We start from the raw sequence: 24,320 nt of genomic DNA on the forward strand, positions 1-24,320 counted from the left end.
CCTTAACTTAAATAGTGTGTTTTTTAAAATAACTTTTATGTATGTGTGTAATTTTATAACTCTCCTATATAGGCATAAAAATATTATCGATTAAGTAATTAATCATAATTAATTTACTTCCATTTTTATTATTATCGACTAATTTTGATCGTAGTATATTTAAACCTCTCTCCTGACATGTTGTGATTTTTTAGATGAGACCTTATTACACCAACGTTGAGAAACAATATCGTACAATACTTCACAAGAATAATTTAGCATTGAACTTGGTACGTTTAGTAATGAATAATGTTGCAAGTCAAGAATTTGTTATCTGTCATAACTTTTGCTGAAACGTGTACTATATTTTCTCGAAAGAGTGTATTAATCTTACTTGTAAAGACTTGTCAAGTAAGAATATCACTGCCCACATAATCTTAGACAGAGCACGATGCAAAGATCGACTAGCTATAAAACGGAACCTCGGTCTTTATCTCTACACCTACGTATTAAAATGCAGTTGTAATTGCAGTACGTCTTTCCTGACTGGTGGTGAAAAGGGGCGCATTTATCACATTCGTATTGCATTGAAGCAACACTGCGGGATGAATAACAGGTCATTTAAATCCTATGTCGATTTCACAAACTTTCATGTTCACGCTGACTGACGTTTTTATTCTAAGTGATATAAAGCGATATTTGATGTCAACAACTGCATATTTAAATTTGTATGATGATTCAAATGTAAATATCAAAGAAGAATATTGCAGGAAACTAGTCATTGTTTCCTGGAATATTCTTTTTTGACGTTGTATTTGACTTACGTTACTATTTTTTCTATGTGTTTCAATATTTTATACCGTATACCGACTGCTTAAAGGTAAAACCACATAAGTGACAATTTCCACAAAAAATCTCCAAATTATGTACCAGTTGTAATAAAAATCACCATCTTTCTGCAGATAAAACTCTTATTGTAGTTTATAGCTTTTTTGTTGTTGATTGTCACGTGCATGAAGATATTGATTTTCTTACCGTGGCTATATAAATTAAAGACTTTTTGTGAAAAATCTCAATTATGTGGTTTTACATTTAAACAGACGATATAATATTAATTTATTGTATAATACTAACTTAAATAATTCCATGTTTGAAATTGTAATCTACATTTACATTATGAAATTACCTCATTTGATTTGTATAATTAAAACAAAACCAACTTTTGTTGTGTGTCTTTAAAAAATTTACTTTCGAATTATTCGACTTGACAATTTAACAAGAAACGATAGGCAATATTTTTTTAATGTCTGTTATCTTAAGTTATTTCAAATATACCTGTATATCAAATTTATAATTTGTAATTAATGAAAAAATAATCTATTAAAAATCATTAATTTGTAAGTATGACTTGTCGCCGATTGCAAATGTTGGAGCGAGTAGTAACTGCTAATAGAATCACATTTGGTATCACAAAATAGAACAAGGTCTATGTAAAAACTACAATAATCAATATTACCGTTCTATCTATCTGAAATCTCCATACTTAACCCAATGACCCCACTTGCTACATCATGCATATACTTAGTAAACAATATCGCTCAAGTCAAGTACATACACAAAAAAAAATTAAACTATCGTTAACAATGTCAAAATCAAGTCATTTTACGCCTTACTGCTGGGCACGGGTCTCTTTTTTATGTAATATGAAGTGACGGGACGAACAAGTCGTGCGCGTAATCATAAGCTACACGCCTGTCCATAACAGTTGTAGTGTCCTCAGAGCTTTAAATCGCAAAGATCTGAGGGGTAGTACCACTGCACCCGTCACCCTGAGACATAAGTTGACAAATTCCATGTGCCTGTAATTTCACCAGCACCCTTATCCTTCAAAACCGGATGTGTTCCGAATGCTAACATTACTGCTTGGCGTCAGAAACAGGCAAGGTGGCAGTACTTTCCTGGACGAACTCTTTCACAAGGAGCTCTACTGCTACCAAATCCGACTTCTCTCAGGGTCTAGGCCACGGTCCTCCATGTTTGTCCAATGCGGGTTGGGGATTTCACACGTTTACCGAGAGTTGTGAACCTTCTTCGGCGTGCAAGTTTCATCACAATGTTTTCCTTTACTGAAAAGCTCATGATAAATTACAAATTAAATTTCTAAACTACGGCCTCTGCTTGAAAGGCGGTAGATGAAATCATTAGGCTACGACGACTTTCAATTTATTTTTATATTATTTAGCATTTAATTGTATATGACATGTTGATTTTATAATTTTTACTGATATTAACGTTTTTTATTGACTTGAGTAACTTCAAAGGAAATACGGCTAATTTTCAACTTTAACGGTATTGTTTACTTTTTGTATTCGCACCGTTGGTGTATAAAGTCATATCTCCAAAATGACAAGTTTTCAGAAGCGAGGTTTAAAGATTCTATGAACGAAATTAGTCGATAGGTTTATTATGGGAGAGTTATAAAATTTCACATACCATCGCCTTACTGTTAAAACCTTCTATATCCACTTTTCATATTTCAGAAGAATGGGGACAAACCTTTCCAAAAAATTACATTTGTTACTTGAAACGCCAGGTTTTGAAATCAATAGCTATTTGCTAGAATATCAATAGCAATGGACATAATATGTGGTAACGCACTAAATTTTTCCGTATAGTGGTAGTTTTAACAGTAAATCGATGATATACATAATTCGTTTCATGTAGTTCATTATTATTTTTTGACTTTCATGTGACATGTAATTTTATTATACCAAGAGTACTTAAAGAGTAATTCATAAGGGAGGGAGGGAGGGAGTGTGAGTGTGAGCGTTATTATGGGCGTAAAATTTAAAAAATATGGCGACGTTCTAATCAATACGAAGTTACCTAAAGTTACATTTGATGACTGATCAGGGGGTCGATTCAGAACATTACGATAACCAAACAACTCAGTTGTCGACCGACAACTGAGTTGTTTGGTTTCTTTTCATTTTTATTCACAACACCCGAATGGAACGTCAAACTGTCGTATTCGAAACCGAACTGAAATGACGTCACATCCATACGATTACTCGAATTTTATGAATTTATTTTAATGCATTCCTATATTTTAGGCGTTTAAAGTCTTAAAAATGTCTATAAAAGGACTTTCATTTTTCTTATAACCTATTTCACCAACTAACTCCGTCAACGCTGTTGGATAACGATATTCTAACCGAATCCGAATGGAACGTTTTGTTCGAAATGTTCTGAATAGCTCGGAAAGCGCCCTTCGATTCGAGAACGATATCCAATCGAACGATTCGGTTAAAATATCGAAGATTTCTAAATCTGGATCCAGAACGGCATTTATGCAAAACATAACGGAGACGTAATAACTTACCACTTTATCATTTTTGAGTTGCGACGGTGTTGAAACTGGTGTGCGATATGATCACATCGGTCTCTAATATACTAAGGGTACAAATAATTCTTCATATAGAAAGATGACCTTCGTACCCTGTACGCCTTAACACAGTACTCTAAAGATAAGCTAACAACCCTGGCCTATACTTATGACACCTGCAGACAGCTTAATGATCCTCAACATGGGAATATCAAGTTATTAGCAAACTGTTAGCTGAATCCGGGCCCAATTTAATAGCCATAAAAATCATAATTAGGCGTAATTTTTCATTTTATAGTCATGTTATCCGACGTACACGGTTTCGCCAAGGTGAAGTTGTAGTTGTTGGAAAAGTGGACCTCAATTGAGTGGTGAAAGGCGTCGATATGCGTGTGTGATACCATAATAGCACTCTGAGTGCTGGATATGGTGTTTGTTTGTTATCACATAAGCACGCAGAGCGGGGCAACGACCTTAATTGCAATGTTATGTTTACATAATTACGTAGGTACTTGTATGAGTGTAATTGGGAATTATCTGGTTTAATTATTTTCTTTAATTCATTAATTCTAAATTAAATGTTATTACATTACAACTGCCTCGGTGGCCGAACGGTTACCACGGTCTGCCACGCAGAGATCGCGGATTCGATCCCCTGGCCGGGAGACATATTTGTATGGTCTACATTTATATATCTCATGAGTTTAGGTGTAATTTGTCTGTGTGTGTAAAAAAAAAGAATTAATTTCCACAAATGGAATGGTGTACTCGATGTTTATGGTGACAAAGGTGCAATTGAATTGGATTGCCTTTAGAAAAACAAATGAATGAACAAGGCCAAGCTGAAAAACCGTAGAAGCCACAAAAATTAAACTAATCCGTTCTTTTGGTTTATTTGTTCCGTTGATTTGGTCGAGTATTACTTATTTGACAGTAATTGTTTCGGATGGATGTCGGAGAACGAGAGTAAATGCCTTGCTCCTTCCACGCACTGTAGCTGTTATGTATAGGCGTGTTTCAATAGAGTGATTCAATAATAAGCAATCGAATTTGCTATCTTATTACCTTGAATTAAGTTATATTGATTTCTTTTGTTTTCGCGATTGTTACAAACCAACGTTTCGGAATCTTTACTGATCCCACGAAAGACGAAGCCGTGATAGCCTAATAGTTTGACCTACTGCCTCTCAAGCAGAGGGTCGTGGGTTCGAATCCGGGCTCGCAACTCTGAGTTTTTCGGAATTTATGTGAGAAATTAAATTTGAAATTTACCATGAGCTTTTCGGTGAACGAAAACATCGTGATGAAACCTGCACCTTGAAGAAGGTTCACAACCCTCGGAAAACATGTGAAGTCGCTATTCGCATTGGGCCAGTGTGGCGTACTATGGCCTAAAACCTCATCTGAAAGGAGACCCGGGACGTATAAATGGGTTGATGATGACTGGTCCCATGATCACGGCAGACTGTCATATGTCGATAAACATCTAGATGCTTAAGGAAATATGATTTTAATGAATTAGTAGCAATAAAGCTCCTTGTGAAAGAGTTCAGTCCAGGTAAGTACTACCACATTACCTATTTCCTATTTATTTCTGCCGCCAAGCCGTAATGTGAGCATTACTGCGTTCCGGTTTTGAAGGGTAAGGGCGCTAGTGAAATTACAGGTACATAAGACTTGTCAACTTATGTCTCAGGGCGACGGGCGCAGTGACAGTGTCCCTCAGGTGTTTGTGATTTAAGACTCTGAGTGGCACTGCAACTACATATAATGTACAGGCGTGTCGCTTACCACCAGACCTACAACTTGTTCATCCCATCACTTAGTATTATAAAAATAAAAAAATACGTGCTCTAAATCTAATATAAGAGAATACTAATTACATACATAGTATTATACATCTGTTATATTACACCGAGTGCAATACTATGTTATTTTGAAGTACCTATGACATGAAGTCAGTGCTGTCTGATCTATTAAAATTTACAAATAAATACGTTTTTCGACTTCGCGTATAAACTTTCTATGGTATCTAATGAGTTTCTACAGGTATATATTCTTTACATTGTTGCAGTCATGTACATAGGCTATCAATGAAAAGGTAAAAACGGGAAGTTATCTTCTATAATATCTTAACTGGTTGTATAGATAAGAACACATAAGTAATGAGATCGACTATCGTGTATGTAAGTATAACTTTTTACTCCTCGTTTTAAACTCGTGTTACCCCGGAATGCTTTTATAGGAAATAGCTGGTACATGTGAACAGGTGCGTACCATTGTACGTCTTTTTAAATATTTCTTCATACAAATATTTCTCCCGACTCGGGAATCAAACTCGAGAACTCTGCGTGGCAGACCAGCACGGTAACCGTTCAACCACATTACCTAAACTGACAGTTATGTAGTAGTCTCATTAAAAACTCTATAAAATAAACACAAAATAAAATTTACGGATTTTATTATAACAATAAATATTTCATATAATTTATTGTCCATAACTGCAATAAGTTTTTTCTAACTTATTTTACAAAATACATAGAAAAAATTGAAAAATATTTCAATCTCTTTCACAATGGAAGTTTTATTATTAGTTAGATACAAAGAATAAAATGTTTAAAAATACATAGATACATAGATATTATATAGTAATTAATACAGTTGTATAGAAGGCACATTGCCATAAATAATAAAATCTATTTTTTCCGACATTACATTATCTCCATAAAATATCGAAGATAAAGTGACAAGACTTTCTATAAATTATTGATGTGTTTAGGAACTTTTATGCAATGTAACTGGCAGTTCCATTGTAACTAGAGATGGGAAAAACTCATTGACTTACAATTATATGGACGTCGGGTCCGCGCTAAAAAGTGTCCGCACTTGTAAGGCGCTAAAATCGTATACAGAGCGCCAAACTCCGCTTTAGTCTTCATTTGTTCGACTGACAGCGCGATACTGCGATGACATTACAATTTAAATTTCGAATAGGTTGACTTGGGACATTTTTTTCGTGGATTTTGTATTAGACCCGTCGTCCATTTATTTGTAAGTCACTGGAAAAACTGCTTATTTTTTAAACGTTATAGCTTTTTAAAAAAAGCGTGCTTTTTTAGACGCTTTTCACTTAAACGCTTTTTAGTTTGAAGCTTAAAAAAGCGCATAGACTTTTATGATCAAAAGGCTTGCAACGTTGTGTTGATAGCGAAAAGCAAGGTAGACCACTTTTATTTTTATTTATAAAATTATTATTCACATTGACGAATTATTTTGTTTAGGAAACATAAATGGTGGGTCTTGAAATTTAGGCACGTTAAAAATTTTAATTGTTGACTATACAACTGACCAACGCTTATGCTTAAAATAAAAAGCGTGCTTAATTGCTTATTTTAAAAAGCAAAATTTTTTAAGTGCTTTTCGTTTAAACGCCCACCTATAATTGTAACCTGAAGTATATCTTATATGTCAGTGCGATGCTGCTCGAGAGACGACTAAACAAATATGAACAGCATTTTTATCATATGGAGGTTGCCAATATGCAATTCAAAGCTCCTACGGAGGTTAAGTGACAAGACCTTATGTAAAAATTAAAGTGTTCTAAGGGTGTGTACAGATCTGGCGAATCTGGCTGAACGGGTGTTGCACGCGTGCAATTAAGTGCGCCATGTCATCGCACACAAGTCTCGCATAATGTGCGCGAGCAGCCCGCGAACGTTAGGCACATGTGTCGCTCGCGAGTCTTTCGCAAACAGGCGTATTCGCCAGATTTGTACGCACCCTAAAACATTAACGTAATCATCGAAAGAAATTATACGAGTATCCGTATGCTCACCCCAATGATTAAAACAATAACTGTACAAAAATTCTTCATCTATTACATTCCATATCCCATAAACATACTTTTTAAAATCCCATGCCATCTTACGTATGTAGATGCGGAAATGCGTCATTGTCGCTTCATCATCGATATGTTCGTACAATTTTCTTACGCTTTACTTTTTGTCAAAACATTTTTTACCAACAACTACTTTTGGTTGCACTACTTAGAACAACGCAATGGTTAATGGGATACGCGGAAAAAGGAAATATAAAGGCATGAAAAATATACCAAATCATGGTTATATAATACCTATAGGAAGACAAAAAATCAGTCATTTTATGGATAAAGGTAACATAGGGCATGATTTCGATAGGAGCAAATTGCACCAAATTATCTAGTTTCAAAAGTTCATGAAACTCAAAACCGACCATAATGTAATCAATTATAAAAGAGTAGATCATTTAGAGTTTTTCTTATTATAATCATACAAAAATAAATCAAATTTACTATGAAAAAATATCGTCTAAAATTCAAAATGCCTTTGTTTAATTTTTAGGACATTTATTAATATAAATTAAAAACCTCTACATGAACAGCGACTCTTTAGTTGACTGTACAAATAGGTTACCAGAAATTAGAGATGTAAACTTTCAGAATGTCAATTATCGAATATATTACATACTAGCTGATGCACGCGACTTCGTCTGCGTAGTATAAGTACTTCGAGTAGCCTACTACTTTTCATAACTTTATTGATTTTCATACAAACTTTCATCCTCTATTTCACCCCCTTTAACATTTATTTTTGTGACAAAAAGTGGCCTATATCCTTCTCTTAGGTTCCTCTTATCTCTATATCAAAATTCAACGATATTGGTTCTGCAGTTCAGGCGTGAAAACAATTAACACAGTTACTTTCGCATTTATAATATTCGTATAGATTCGAGTACGTAAAATTAAGACGGAACCAAAACCAAACCATTTTATAAAAGAAAAACGATATGGTAAGAAAGTAACCACTCTCGCTTCATAAGCAAATTAATTTTTTTTGTCACGAATAACATACACTTACATTAACATTTTTACAACATCACAATCATTCGTATACAATATATAACAGTATCTATTCATATTCAAAGTAAATTTATGCTGTATTGTACTTAGTACATACGTATATATACAGGGATCAAAAAGTGTATAATTATCTACAACTAATATAATATCCCGTAGTAAAAGAAATCATTGTTTCCTTACTGGTCCTGTTCTAATCCTTAAGTCACACCTGGCAGCATTCCTGGCATTCCTTCGACAAATCCTGCGATATACAACATCGGTCGATAATAGCCTCCTGTCAATGGACAGACACAAACAAACTCCCGTCAAGGAGTAATCGACATCCTTTGGTGAATAGACAAACACGTCATATGCTGAGTGATGGGCGTTTCTTCCGTACACTCTTGTTACTCAGTCCAAGAATTGTCCCGATTACCTGTGTAACAAATTTCGGGTCTTATTAACTTTGTGCTAGATTTGATAGTTATATAAAATTTGATTTCAACCTGTTATTATGGGACTTTTAAAAAAATAAATATTCACTAACAACGTCTAATGACAACATCATATACGTTGATGCTCTGATCCCAAAGTTAGTAACTTAAACACATGTGTTATGGGAATCGAAATCAACGACGGGGATTGAACCCGGGACCTCAGAGATGATGATACCATGTAAACCGGTACGCAAGCCACTCAACCACAGAAGTTGGAAAAATAACAACGAAATGCATTTATATCAAACTTTGTCATAGGTTTCATATTTAGAAATAATCAGGTTAATAAAGTAAAATATGCAGTATATATTTTTTAATTATTGAAAGTAGGGGCTATCTATGCAATTTTACCGATCAAAATCGAAAAGAAAGGCGATATTGGAGTCATTCTTCCTCTAGTTGTAGTGTATTCGAACCTTGGAAACAGAATAAGCAGCCAGCTTTCGTCGGGGAGATGGTAGGAGAAGAGCTAACGCCCGTGCCTCGCGTAGTAAAGCGTGAAAAGCAAGCGCCGCGCCTGCGCTCGACTCCGCCGCTGATATCTCATAGAACTGACACCCGAATCTTAGTGATAATTCTTGACCTTCTTCCGCATTAACGACTCTGTTAAGGAAAAATAGATTTTGTAACCACTGCTTTAAAATATCATTAACTACATTAAGCCGAGTTCAGATTTATACTACATTTGTTATATACCAACAAGCAATCATGGAGGTACCTTGCATGTTCCAAGTCAGTCTTATTTCCCAACAACGTCACAGCAGTGCAACCAGGAAGTCGAGTCCGTTCCAACAACGCCAGTAGCTCGCCGGCAGCGATGAAGGAACGTCGATCACAAACAGAGTACACCACGGCGAACGCGTCGCCCCATCGCAGGTGATCCGCTAGGCAACCACGTTTCTACAGAAATAATGACAACATCATTACCTTGCCATGAAAACAAATGAATGCCAACATTTGAAACAAATAAAGATGATATTTACAGCGCAACCGCACGTGTCCAACACTTCCACTTCTGACGTGGCGCCGTCAAACGCAACTCGATGTTGATAGAAGAAATCTGTAACAAATTCTGTTGTGAATTGTCGTTTATAAGTAAACCAATAGTAACGAATTCGTGAAAATAATGCTTGAAATAGACCATTCAATGCGTTCTCGATTTCGACCTCGCCCTAAATTGGCATATGAAGAGACTGTGTCAATCACACTCGATACGTTGATGTCGCAAATTTCAGACAGTGTTATGTTATGTATCATTATACGTATGTCACGTAACTTAATTTATCGAGTTTGTATAATTTCTACATTGGGAATATGAATTTTTTTTGAACTGCTTGTAGTAAAAGGTCGATGTCCGGTAGCTACCGGCGCCAGTGTCGGTCGCCTTGGCTCTCCTACCTTGTATCTTGCCAATTTCACAAATAACCTATCCATTGGCACTAGAAATTTGGCCAGTGTAGGGCCGGCCAGCCCTACGGCTCGTCATCATTAATATCTCTATCTTTCATACGCCATTGACTTCTCTAATGTAAACATTGAGGTCATCGAAATTAGATTACAAAGATAAAGCATGACCGGTGTACAACGAATACCAAGTAGCGAATTGATATACGCAAGAAAAACAACAACCATTTCTATTATTACATTTGTGCTTTATCAACTTTGATTTAATGTTATTGTTACTTTTGCCGTCAAGCAGAACAATGTGTGCATTTCGGTTTAGAAGAGTAAGAATGCTGATGAAAGTACAGGCACATGGGACTTGTCAACTTATGTCTCAGAGTGACGGGCTGCAACTGCAATGGACAGGTGTGTCGCTTACCACTACTGCGCGCACGACTTGTTCATTCCGTCACTAGGTAGGTGCCATAGAATAACTTAATTAAATAATCTTACCTCCAGTTGAACTGTATTCGCCAATGTATCTCTTAGTCAAATACCGAACCACCACGGCTGCAACAAGAAAACTTCCATTAACATTTCCCAATTTAAATAAATATGTAAATGCAATCATAAAGAAAGTTAGCTATTGATTACTTATAGTTTACTCTTTACGATAAAACGCATCGCGTGGTTTGAAATACAAGTTGGAAATAGAGAAAGCATCAATTAGCGGTAATCGGTAAGAGGTGTTACAAAAGTTGTATTCCTGAATCAATTTATAACTACAAGGCTCAATTAGAGGGAAAGTAGACAAAAGGGCTTTAGGCTAACTTTAACGTGCGGTTTGCGAATTACCGACGCAATCAATGGCCACACCTTTTTTCCTTTTCAAACCACGAGATATGGCTCATAGATCTATATTAAGGTAAGAAAGATAATATGCTTCTAAGATATATAATAAAATATCAACTGTAAAGATTTACTATTGAATTAAATATTTTGTTTTAGATAACAGCATTTCCATTTTAGAATCATAAAAAATATACAAAACGCGAAATTCTAAAGTTTTTTTATACTTAATTTTTTTTAGGAATAATTTAAATTAGTGCATGACAAGGTTGTTCTTGCAACAAAAGTAATAAAATTTTACAATGAACTCCTAAAATTCACGTTGGAATTTCGGTTTACGCATTAAATAGATTCCAAGACGTCAAAAACGATATACGATGGGATGTAAAGCAAGAAACATTTTGTGAAATGATATCTTTACGTCGCATCTCATCAGCTTCGCCATTTTATTGAGTCGCGTGGAATATACGAGCCCGATAAACATGTCATTCCATCTTTATTGTCGAGCTTCTGCTTTATGATCATCTTTAGATGCACCAGAACTTAGAGGCTAAATTTACTGAGCGAAATAAGTGAGAAATCGATCCTTCGGAAGGTTTATTGTGATTCCGACTCAAACCCCTAAGAGCATTATATGGTTAATGATGAGACGTTGGCCTTAAGGCCTGAGATATTATTAAAAGGAACCAGATGAATATATTGTGGTTGCTATGCAAAGATCCGTCAGGGTATCTGTGGTTCACGGCCCTACCGTCCACAAAAAGTAACAAATATAAAACGCGCTAATTGGGCACTGCAATACATAGAGCCGCTAGAAGAGAGTTAGACTATAAAAATTCACACGTAAACTTTAGAAAAGAACCTTTTTTCGGATCTAAATCTCCACGGTCATATTTGACAATAGGGTCTGAAAGGTTGGTTTGGTTTCAAAAAAATTATATCCGAAAACAAAATAGTTTTACTTCCAATTTGCATCAATCGCGAATACCTCGGAACTGAATACTTAAACTGTCAAATTTAAAGTCGACCATAGTTTCAGTGAAATAGTTCTTTATTGCTTCTAGAATTCTATTTTATTTGAAGTTCATCCTTATTTCGTTGGAATTTTGTTGATAAATTGTAATTCAAAACGTGTGATATTTAAAAAGACCCCAGAGTAGTTATAGTTCATAAATACGTACTTGTACTCTAACTGTAGTTATGCACTGTAAATAACGTTTATTTGATCGTTATGATTTTTCTGTACAATGTATGATGACCGCAACTTTTTCAGTTAACTCTTTGTATAAGTTAATGATTTGAATATAAATTTCTAACGCACAATGCGTAATGTTATAATATCATATAATACACAAGAACAGTGCATACATAATAATACATATGTATTATTTTAGCTTCAAATATAAGCCGTTCTAAATCGCTAGTAACATAATATAATAGTCAAAGAAGAAGGAGAGTCACAAATAACAACGTATTGCAGAGTATGCAAAAAAAAGTTCCAATAACCTGCAGACCACAAAACGGTTCTTCCTTTAATGAGATTATCACTCTTCATGATGTGTGTACTATAGAAGTACTGCAGTATTCTTACTACAGTACTTCAAGCACATCATGAACAGTGATAATCTCAGTACAGAGTACTAAAAAACCGACCTCATAAGTTCGTGAAATTACATCTATTCGCCAAGTTTTATTGAATTCGGTTACCGAAAAGTCCGTGAAGCCGGATTCATCCAGATTGTCACCCTTAGAGGTGGAATATTTTCATCTTTATTAAATAGGAACAATACTCTTTTTCCAACAAAAAAAAGGATCATCAAAATCGGTTCACAAATGCCCGGAGTTATCACGTAACATACCTACATTCAAAAAAATACATTCGAATTGAGAACCTCCTTTTTGAAGACGGTTAAAAATATCTATTGCAAGTCATTCCGCAAGGAGAAATCCAGTTCCAGAGAAGACGTCGATATAGAAATACCACATGCTCCAAAATTTTGCAGATTGGTTCAACTTTGGCACCACATTACTGTTCTGAGCTACAACTTCACTGGCTCAAGTGACTAAATGATATCCGACCTCTGGTAAAAGATATTACACCAAGGAGAAGAAGAATAATATGCCAGACAACTGCACCTATTACCTCGTTTCGTTACCCAGAACATCTGAATCAATTTTGAAAAATTCATTTCTCAAACACGTTCCCGGGTTCGATTCCCAATGCTGATGAAGCTCTCGCAGTGCGAACCGTTTGGCCTCCGAGGTCGTCTAATATAATAAACGGGTCAACTAATAAAATAATTCACTATAGTATCTACTAAAGTATGACAGTCACCGGCATTGAGCTAAGACAAAACAATCAATGCGTACTAATTGGGGTTTCGCTGCTATCTATTAAGGTTGTCCAACTTTCCTTTAAGTTTTACAATAGAACCTACATTCTAAGATCAAGGCTTGTATCGTTTGTTTATTAGGTAAGTGTATCTAGGTGAATCCCGGTATAATTTTACAAGCCATTAATCTCTATTTCTACTACAGTCGCAGTTGGCACGGGTTAACTGTATGCATGCACATGGTACGCTTACAATGTAGTTAAGATAGACATCTTTACATACAAAATAGGGTAATGCTTTTCTCAGTAAACTAACTTTAAACTTACGGAATCTTCCTAGATAATAATTATAATTTTTTTATAAAAATAAACGACCTCCAAAGTTTGTGGAATTAAATCTATTTGCCAAGTTTTATTGAAATTGGTTAACGGAAAGTTGAAGAAATCCAATAAACCGGATTCATCCCCTAATTTGCCACCCTTAGAAGTGGAATATTTTCTTCAAACTTGAATGAGACCACTACTACGCAGTAATCGCGTAACATACACACAAAAAAACACGAATTCGATCCAATTGAGAACCTCCTCCTTTTTTTAAATCCATCAAAATGAGTTATTACATGGTAAACAAATTACACTTGAAAACGTCAAAACTTTGAAAGAGTACTCATGGCAGAGAACGAATGCAACTCTAGGCGCTACCGTCAGCCATTCTGTTTAAAATATTAAATGTAGTAGAAGCGCGTCTTTTCATGACCTCAAACATGATTAATGAGACAGTTATTAATGAGAAATTATCATCAAACCTAACGTACGCAAAGTCGATTAAACGTCCCGAACAAAAATTCTTACCGCGGAGCAATAATTCTTACTATTTTTTACTAATAGACTATTAAATAAGATTGTAATCATAGACAGTAAAGTCTCTAGTTGACCAAAACGGAAAGGAAGCGAAAGTAACAATTCAAAAACGCCGAACGTCCGCTTTTATAAAAGACCATACTTCACGACAAAAGTATTGCAAAATCAGAAAAGTTATGTTCTTATCAAAACATGCAAAACAAATACGACTTGAGTGGAACGGAACGCACCAATTATACTAACGAGGGAGCACTTTCACTGATATCTGTTGGTTTAAGGTGAGCCGCGAACATTACGGTTCTGCTCAGATTTTTTCATTAATAAAACAGATAAGAGAACATTGTGCTCAACAAAAACCTTAAGGTGAGAAATAACTCTCTAGAAAGTCCAAAAGATCTTTCACGTTCTTAATTTGGTGAAATTCTTGCTAGATTTTATTTGTGAACCAGTCCATAGAGCGCAGAGATGTTAATAAATAATAACAAAATTAAAAATATCTTACACACTTTTAGGTTTAAAGCAACAGCAATACCGTTTCAGTCGTAACATTTCCCGAAATTGCATTCATGAACATTTGGTTTGTTAAAATTGACTTTGTCAAGCACTGCTATAAATGGTACATAGTGTCATAGTGTTATAGTTGAAGAAATATAATTTGCACCGACGAATGTTATCTCTTGGAACGGTTTAACCTTTCTATTACAATAGGGTAATAAAAATATTAACACTTCTTTTACTTAGAGCGTACAAGGATTTAACGATCTTGGTTCATCGTACCAGAAATGGGTGTGCTAAATGCTTTTTCTGAATTCTAGTTTTCAATTATTACTACTCAACAGGTCGTTTTTTTACGTAGGTACTACATACAATACCGACAGCCGACTCATTTTGATTCTTCTTTATAATTAATCTTATTAATTCTTATTAATTCAACAAGTTATCTAAGCATAAAGATTATCAAGTTTAGAATTAAGTGCCAATGCGTAAAAGTATTTAAACCAGTTGTTTGCACTATACAGATGGCACGTGCGTTACATAGACGGTTCACTCTTTTGTCCTATTGTACTCTAAAGATGAAGCTATAAGACGAAGAAGTGCAAATAACATTTCGCAAAATATAACAATATGTACCATTTATAAAAGTGCTTGACAAAGTACTATATACATAGTAATAAGATAATCATTATTTTACTTTATAGCTTGAAAATTGATGGACAGGCACACCTCCGGATGCAAAAAATCAGTGTTTATTTTCGGAATACACTGAAGAAACTGGAACAGATAACGGGACATAAGGGAGAGATTTCAACGAAGCGTCGTTTGCGACGGTAGCAAAAGCCAAATGTTAATTAAGACCATCGGCACAGGTGATCACAGACACGAGCTCCGCTACGCTACCGGTAATTGGATATTCACTTTAATTAACATATTTAACATTCAGTTTATTTTTTAGTACACGAAATAATTAAGGCATATATCGTTGACTCTTTGAGTGCGTAACCCCCGTCAACAATTTCCATTTTATTACCCAATAATATCATAAAAACATCCATAAAAATTTATGGTAATCGGCGATATTCTCAAAGGATCGCCTGCAACTTTCACTTAGACATATTGACAGTTGATGCATGCTAATTAGATTTCTCCGTTTTTTCCAAGCGACATGCAACAAGGTTTAGCTTTGCTTAACCTAAAAGCCTAGAAATATTATCGCGTTCTAATTCGCTACACAGTCAAGGCTAGTAGCTGGTATTCACTATGTAAATGTTTTCATAATTATAAACGCGATGACATATTGTTAGCGCTAACATTGTAATATGTTGCTAATGAGCAATAAGAAAACAAAATAATCGCAACCTTGGTAGCGCAATGAAGATCAGCAACAACCAATAGAGTTTGCTATTTTTAACGAAAAGTATTTAGATCGGTGATTCGAAATTAGATTTTTTTTTATGTGTAGGTGTGAAAATTATGTGAGTAAACGGTGAGTAAGGGAATTATTTCGCGTCGCAAAGGGATGTCCCGGTAGACGTTTGACCGGCTGACTCAGTATGCTATCTCCGCGCTCAGCAATCGAGGCACGCGGCTTACTGCGCGCGCGCACTCTATAAATACGATACGAATGCAGTTGACATTTGCGCGTTCTCGATCCATGATCCCGAAACGCATCCCAAGTGTTCGAATAGCCACATTTCATATATTATACATAGGTATATGCTCTAATTTCGTCGGTACTCACAAATTTAAAACTAATAGGCAAGATGTTTTCAAGACAATAGTGACTAATTAGAGAATACTACATTACGGGCAATGTAACTCTTAGATATATTTTACAACAATATACATTAATTACATGCATGCCCTCTAGTCTAGTTTACTTGAAGTATAAATACGAAAAGCAACTACTTACTTTTTAATACCTTATGTATTTGTACTCATTGTCCATGTTACCTACATACGATGCAATTGTAGATAGTCAAATAAACTTATATGTATATTATGCTATGCATATAAACCAGGGTTTCAAGCGTTACATAATTATCATTGATAATTATATTATCACTATAATTATTGTCTGAATAAATATACCTTAATATTAATAATAACACTATAAAATTAATAGGAACAACAAAATGCTACCGTTAGCAACGTCGTGGCTTGTGTTTGTACCAGAGATGTATACATACGTGTCAAATTCGATAGAGCTCCTTGTGAAAGAGTTCAGGGAAGTACTGCCACCTTACCTATTTCTGCCGCCAAGCAGTAATGTCACCATTACAGTATTCCGATTTTGAAGGGTAAGGGTGCTCGTAAAATTACAGGAACATGGGGCTTGTCAACTTGACAGTGCCACTTAGATATTTGCGATTTAAAGCTCTGAGTTGCACTGCAACTGTTATGGACAGGCGTGTAACTTACAATCAGGCGCACGACTTGTTGGTCCCGTCACTTGATGTTATAAAAAAATGTTACTCTCAAAAAGTGACAAACCCAATCGTTTTCCCAAAGATTTTTCTTTGTGTTTTATAGTTTTCTTACTGTTTGTCATTTTTAGTAAAAAATTAAATAGTCAGCATGAATAATTATCGTGATAATTATCAAAGAAAATTAATATCTTCATAATTTACAATCCTGATATAAATACAATTAAAACAAATTGTACGACTTTAGTCGTCGAGTGTGGAAAATTAACCTGCTGATTTTATGATATCTACGGTGTGTACCGTAAGAAAATATTATAAGCGATTATAAATCTTGATATTCCAGGCACAGAGATATATGCAAATTGAGAGCTAGGTATATGAATAGGCATTGCAAACTACGACGCAAAATCTTGGCACATAGTGCCTATCAAACTTTGATTTACTTAAACACGTCTCATTTCATGAATATATTTCTGTCTTCTTTCAAACGGTACTGCGCACTTTTTGTATTTGAGAATATACAAAATTTCCGTTCCTTCGCGGTAATAATTTGAACATCTTGAAAGAGTTATAAAAATTTCAAACACAGCCAATGTTGTGCTTTCGCGCCATAGATTAACAAATTTAAACAAATTATCTCTGTAATAACTGCCTACGTGAACAGAAATATCTACAGAATATTTAAAAATTATCGTAAATATGTGTATAGATACGAACCGCCGGTATATTTTTAGAAATGACTACGCGTTTAGTAAAGGAGTCACCACACTTATCACGGTCAGATAAAGCTTTATGTCCATGTAGTAAGAGCGAAAAAGAAGTAGTGCGTTTCGTTTCCGAGCGGGTGCGAAACGGCTTTTTCGCTTTTGTTGCGTGGAAATAAACCTGTTCTTACCGACTCAAGCCTATTTCGTGTATAATGTGACTTCCCAATTCTACATATACTTGTTTTTAATTTTAATTATATCTCAACCAATAAAAAGTCTATTCCAAAACCATTACCACTAAGTAGGTGAAAGTCCTTTTAAACACCATTCCACATATATAACTTTGAACCGTATGAACCATAAACTCACCTTGATTTTACAACATAAAGCCCACGTGCCTTCTTTACTATTTCCTGATTCTGAGTTCAGATAATCTCGATTTAAACAAATTGTATGTGTAAATTTTATGAATAAATATTTAAATTGTACGACTGCCGGTTTTATTACATGTCTAGTCCCGTGTTTACGTTATGGTGTCTAAAAATCCTGACATATACAATTTTTTTTTATTGCTTGTTACCTAGTGTTATTGTAACATTTTGTTGATAAAAAGAAACTGTGTTACCGGTAACTGTACGCTACGTAGTTCAAGATAGCCCGTCAGTTAGCACTCTGAGCAGATCTCAGATTCTGATCTGGGTAGCCTAGGTAAGTCCTCCACGAATTCACTTCATTAATCTGGTGAGAACCAAGGGTTCGCGCGAATCGTTACAGGCTTATATATAGAGTGGAATTCGCTGCTTGCAGACTTATTCCCTGAATGCTATAATTGAGGCCTTTTCAAGGCGAGAGTTAATAAGCATTATTTAGGCGTGTTGTCACTTTCCATCAAAGGGAGATGGGGCTCTAATGCGCAAGTGCGCATTAGAGCACTATGTTATTTAAAAATAGAACAGAGTATATGAAAAAGTACTTATTGCGAGGTTTGTTTTTTTGATTGTGCACAATCACACTGTGATATCCAATCGAATGGAGATTTTTTCTCGAAAGATTTGTATACGAATTTCCTCATCATAAAACTACATTCATGAAATAAATAATAAAAATGATTTCTTTGTTTACAGAACTGATATTTGCATCACTTTGCACGACATTTTACTGAACACACAGCTTAACTATCACAACAAAACATCTACGTAACATAATCAAAGTAATATTTACCAATTACACAGTCATTAAAGTGGGTGTCTACAAACCACGCGCCTCGGGCTATCGAGTGGCTAGTGTCCGCCTGAAGATAACTGCTTAATCACATAATCAACACTAGAGTTGTGAAATAAGTGTGTGGAGCAGTTACTAACATCTTTGTTCTGTATTTATTTCGTATATACTGACAATGAAAAAAATTTACAAAATTTACATTGCAAATTTTATTTACTTTTATTTCTGTTTTATGCTTATTTGTATAATATAATACAATATAATATAATATAATAATATAAACATAATAACATATAACAAAATAAATATAGTTTCACATTATTATAACATTATTAGTATAACATTAGGTATACCTACATAACACAAATTTAAGTTTATTGTCCATTGACTAACCAAATAATTATCTATACCATAAAATATCACAAGCTCACGCAAACATGTATGTCAGTAAATAATTTAAACTATGTGAAAGTGGTTTCATAAAAAATATTTCATAAATTAATAACCTTGAAACCCAAACCTTGAAGTGCGTTACAATGATACGTAAAGAGTACTAAAGCTTATTAATACAAGTACGTACCTAGTACAAGAGTTACCCGCTGATACCAGTTAGCTTAAGAAATATAAGCTTTAAACTCTAGTAACGATGATCTGTGATTGATTGTTTTACAGCATAATTGCGTAATGAGGCGTGGTTTACTAAAACGAATGTTAGCCCTAACGTTAGGTTTAGTTGATGAGTTCCATTTTTTACCCTAAAGGCAAAGGGACTATCAACTTTGAGAACGATATAATTATAGACGTAGGATTTCTTCGAAATTCAGCTTCAGTTTAAATGCATAGACTCCTGTGAAATTGCCTTGTTTCCATTCTGACATACGTATATAATTACTTAGTATAACAACCGTTTCCCACTAAGCCAAGACTAAGGGACTTTCCACTTACACTTTTCTTTTTCACTTACGCCCGTTCATTCTTCTTTGTTATATATTGATTAAGCGCTAATTAGTTACATCTGCAAACTATAAATTTTAAGTCAATCCCACAAAATATTCAAAACTAAATGGAATTCAGTCACGATTATCGCTTTTAAGTGGAAAAACGAAACTTTTCATCTATATTATCATGCATATTGCATTAAAAGAAATTACTTTCTCTCCAAACCATTAATGCGATTCTACAAATGGAAATGCACAACTTGGGATCATTTAAGTGTTCAATATTATTCTCAGTAACCACATAATATTTTCCTTTCGTACTTATTTTATATATATTGTGTTCTTTCAAGTAAAAGGGGTCTTCCTTACTCTAAACCTCATTTCAATGCTACCCATAAAAAATATACGCGTGCTTATTTTATGGGCAGCAGTATTTTTAGTGCATGAATAGACGACTAATCAAGGAATATATCTGTACAATTTCCAATGCTTCAATAGAAATAATAATACAACTTTACATAATGCAATAAATTCTTATTTTCGGGTCATCAAAGCCTCGATGTGTCTAACCGTGCACAAACATTATAATTACACGTTAGACTTCATAAATCACAAAGGTAGGTATTTCGAGTGGCTTCGTAACTGTTGCTCAACGCCTCCGTCAATACACATTACCTAATCATTCTAATTGTTATGATAATGCTCGAGTCTTTTCGAGTGTTTCCCAAAATTCGACCCGCGTATAATAAATCAATTTCACCGAGCTTTCACCGCTTTGCTTATTGTTTATACTTTCTATTGCATCGATCAAATTTATTGCTAAATCAAATGGTAGCATTTCACACGTTCTTAAGTAATATTAATGGACGATTAGTTGACGTGTTGAGTAAAGATGACTTACATAATGGTGTGTTTGTTGATATACGGCTAATAATTTAACGCCTGGACGGACAGATGCAAATTTAATAGATGGAAGCAACAAGTCTTTTACAAATGAAGTTTTTTATTACCGGAAACATTAGATAACAATTTTTATGCGATGGGCGTTTTATCTGTTGCTAAATATATTTATTGCAACGGTAAACAAATTTGAAATCGTCAAGTTGATTAAACACTGCCACACATTTGTAAGGCAAAATTCTTTGAGAACAAAAATTTTTTTTGCAAATTTGTTATTACAATAGAATAAGCTTTTTTCTTTTTATAATATCAAGGGACAAACAAATCGTGTGCCTAATGGTAAGCTACACGTCTGTCCATAACAGTTGCAGTGCCACTCAGTTCTTTAAATCGCAAAAATCTGAGGCGCACTGCCACTGCGCCTGTCACCCTGAGACATAAGTTGACAAATCCCAAGTGCCTGTAATTTCACCAGCACCCTTACCCTTCAAACCTGGAACACAGTAATGCTGACATTACTGCTGGGTGGTAGAAATAAATAAGGTGGCAGTACTTCCCTGGACGAACTCTTTCACAAGGAGCTCTACTACGACTAAAAAAAGCTTTATTGTAAACAAAATATAACTGTGACAATACAAAGACAGCGATCTCTTCCAAGCAAGCTCCAAATTATTACGGACTTCAAGAGAAGGGCCAGGGAAATGGTGCACAAAGCAGCTAAACGATAGAGCGGCAGAATAAATGTAACTAAACCGGGTATCAAACTAGGGAATTCCCTGTACTATGACTACCAGAGTAACAGAATTCACTCTAGGTAACTTCCTAGAACGCCCAGACCTACACCAATTCAGAAAAGTTTATTTTCCAAATTGGTCTTACCAGAAATCCCACCCAAGACCCATATCCAGTGTCCATAGTACAAACCGTTGGACCACCGAAGTCGTATGCTTGTGAAATATATTTATAAACGATAATATACATATATTATCGATTTTCATTTTTCCATATTTATTTCGTCGTAGAAGCAATCCAAAAGCTCAGCGAAAATCTTCTGTGCCTACACACTTTTTATTTAACATCAGTTTTGAACCTCGTGAATTGCAATTTTTTAATATCTATAGGCAACTTATTAAGAAGCGTTATTGCCCTGCCCCTTATACGATGTTATGATTTTGTGGAAACGACTCTAGAACAACCGGTTTATTTTTGTTGCTAGTATTAATATCCCTATTTGTAATGGAAGAATAACTATCCTTCTTAATATATAAGATATTATTAAAATGTTGTATATCATTAGTAGGACATTTTTATCATGATTCATGCAATGTATCAAATAATTAAATCAATTGTCTGTTGAATACTCATCGAACAAGAATTCGAGAGAATTCCAGAACAATAAAATCTATTTAACGTTTATTACCTTCGCCTCTACCAATAAAACAGTAGAACAAGACAAAAAAATATCGATGTATTATTGTAGAATACCGACGATAAGTTTAAAAACAACAAATTCACACCTACATAACAGACATTCATGTACTTCTCTAGCCAAACTATTTATAAGACGGTCTGCAAAATTCATCATACACACACCTAAGAGTATTATGTCGTGTTGATGATGACGAATTCAGACAACTATTAAGTATCATGTTTTACGTTTCTCTTAGGGTTGATGTAGGTACTTTTTATGGCATATGACTAATATCGTATCTGTCTATCGTCTCTTTGTTCTTTGCTTCATTTGTTTTCATTTCAATACACGTGGAAAAATGCTTAATTATGATTATATTATTATATATAGTGCTAATGTAGCCAATGAGTTATCATTCGACTCGATAACTTTTGTGCATCTCGTTGACATGTCACGATATCTAGCGAACAGTCATCATTACACATGGTGAAATTACAGGCACATAGGACTTATCAACTTATGTCTCACGGTGTCATTGGCCCTCAGATCTTTGAGATGTAAAGCTCTGAGTGGCACTGCAACTGTTACAGACAGGCGTGCGTTTACCACCAGGCGCACCACTTGTTCGTCCCGCCACTTAGTATTATAAAAAAAGAAATGTCTTATTAAGCTACATAATCTTTTACTGTAATTCCATGAAGTATATTTCTAGCGCTTGAAATGTCACATATTTTTAACCAACTTCAAAAGAAGGAGGAGATTCTCAATTGCACTGTATTTTTTGTGTGTAGGTTACTCGATTACTCCGATATTTGTGAAGCAATTTCGATTATTCTTTTTGTTTAAAATGGGGTATCTCGGTAGTGGTTCCATTCAAATTAGACGAAAATATTCCACCTCTAAGGGTGGCAAATTAAGGTATTAATTCGGTAAATTGGATTTCACTCACTTTCCGTTAACCGCTTTCAATAAAACTTGACAAAAGTATGTATTTCCAAGAACTAATGAGGTTGTTTTTTTTTATATACACTTGGTTAGTTAAGTTACGATTAAAGAAATTATTAACAAATATCCTTTATTATTGGAGTCCCGAATACGGTTTTCATTTCAACTTATTTGTTTAACTATTTATACGAAATATATTCATGAGTTCTCTCGTATTCCTCTTAAATACTACCATAGACTACGTATTCGTAAATTTATTTGGATTTCACGAGGTCATTCATAGAAATCGGATTTAAAATTTCATTATAAAAGAAACAGATAAAAATAAAGCCAATCCATTGTTTGAAAACTAGCACCGCCACTGCCTTAACAGTTAACTTTATGAATCATTCATAAATTGAACACAATATCCATAACAGATAAAGTTCAATTTGAGGCTATATACAAAATTGCGACACACAACATATATCGATATCACAATACAATTCGTGTTATTATTTTGTATATTGACTAATCTACTGAAATAGAATAAGATATCAACATACTGATATAGATAATAGAAAATAGCTGCGGTATGTTCAAGTAATCTAACTATGACAAAATTTATTTCAATCGGAAACGTTAAAAATAGTGGCACGTACCATGATAGCAATGCGTGAAAAAAAGATTAGTGTAAATGTAAAACAGTGTGTCTTCATCTACAATTATGTAATTAATATGTATCTAGAATATACTATACAATATGACTTAAGTACGATGGCACTATTTGTGAGTAAGTAGTATAATATGAGTTAATTTTAATTGACTACTTATAAATAAAAAATATACGAGTATACAAATTTCATAACAATTACGGATTTGTCGATTGCAGATAAGAAATTTAAGTTTAATATCAAATAAATAGTCACAAACTAAAGCAATGGTCAAAGGAAGTCATATTTTGGTCGAAAAAGTATTGTATAATGAATGAATAATGCTGCTTCCCACCAAGCATTCTACATCAATCACTTTCGCTCAACATTAAATTTTTAATCACCATCAATTAGTTCCCCGCCATTCACAAAAAATATAATCGGTAATAATTAAATTAATCAACCTAATCACAGCTCAGG

At 34.5% G+C, this 24,320-nt stretch overlaps 1 protein-coding gene across 1 annotated transcript; it reads right to left on the bottom strand.

Annotated features, from left to right (window-relative positions):
- Positions 1 to 6,751: 6,751 nt before the first annotated feature.
- Positions 6,752 to 10,856, bottom strand: LOC113231811 (ras-related and estrogen-regulated growth inhibitor-like). Its single transcript, XM_026466346.1, has 5 exons — positions 10,634 to 10,856; positions 9,721 to 9,797; positions 9,456 to 9,637; positions 9,154 to 9,340; positions 6,752 to 8,676 (listed from the first exon to the last, which is right to left on the bottom strand). The coding sequence occupies exons 1-5, from the start codon at positions 10,749 to 10,751 to the stop codon at positions 8,608 to 8,610; spliced, it is 633 nt and encodes a 210-aa protein (XP_026322131.1). The 5' UTR covers positions 10,752 to 10,856; the 3' UTR covers positions 6,752 to 8,607.
- Between the last annotated feature and the right edge of the window lie 13,464 nt (positions 10,857 to 24,320).

Source organism: Hyposmocoma kahamanoa, unplaced genomic scaffold (assembly GCF_003589595.1).
Source record: "Hyposmocoma kahamanoa isolate Upper Pololo Valley unplaced genomic scaffold, ASM358959v1 66, whole genome shotgun sequence".
Lineage (NCBI taxonomy): Eukaryota > Metazoa > Arthropoda > Insecta > Lepidoptera > Cosmopterigidae > Hyposmocoma > Hyposmocoma kahamanoa.

Excerpts from the sequence above, each read along its gene's own strand:
- LOC113231811 (XM_026466346.1), bottom strand. The coding sequence starts at position 10,751 with ATGATTGCATTTACATATTTATTTAAATTGGGAAATGTTAATGGAAGT. Across the intron at positions 9,638-9,720 it reads TGGACACGTGCGGTTGCGCT|AAACGTGGTTGCCTAGCGGA; the intron begins GTAAATATCATC and ends TTATTTCTGTAG. Across the intron at positions 9,341-9,455 it reads ACTGACTTGGAACATGCAAG|AGTCGTTAATGCGGAAGAAG; the intron begins GTACCTCCATGA and ends TTTCCTTAACAG.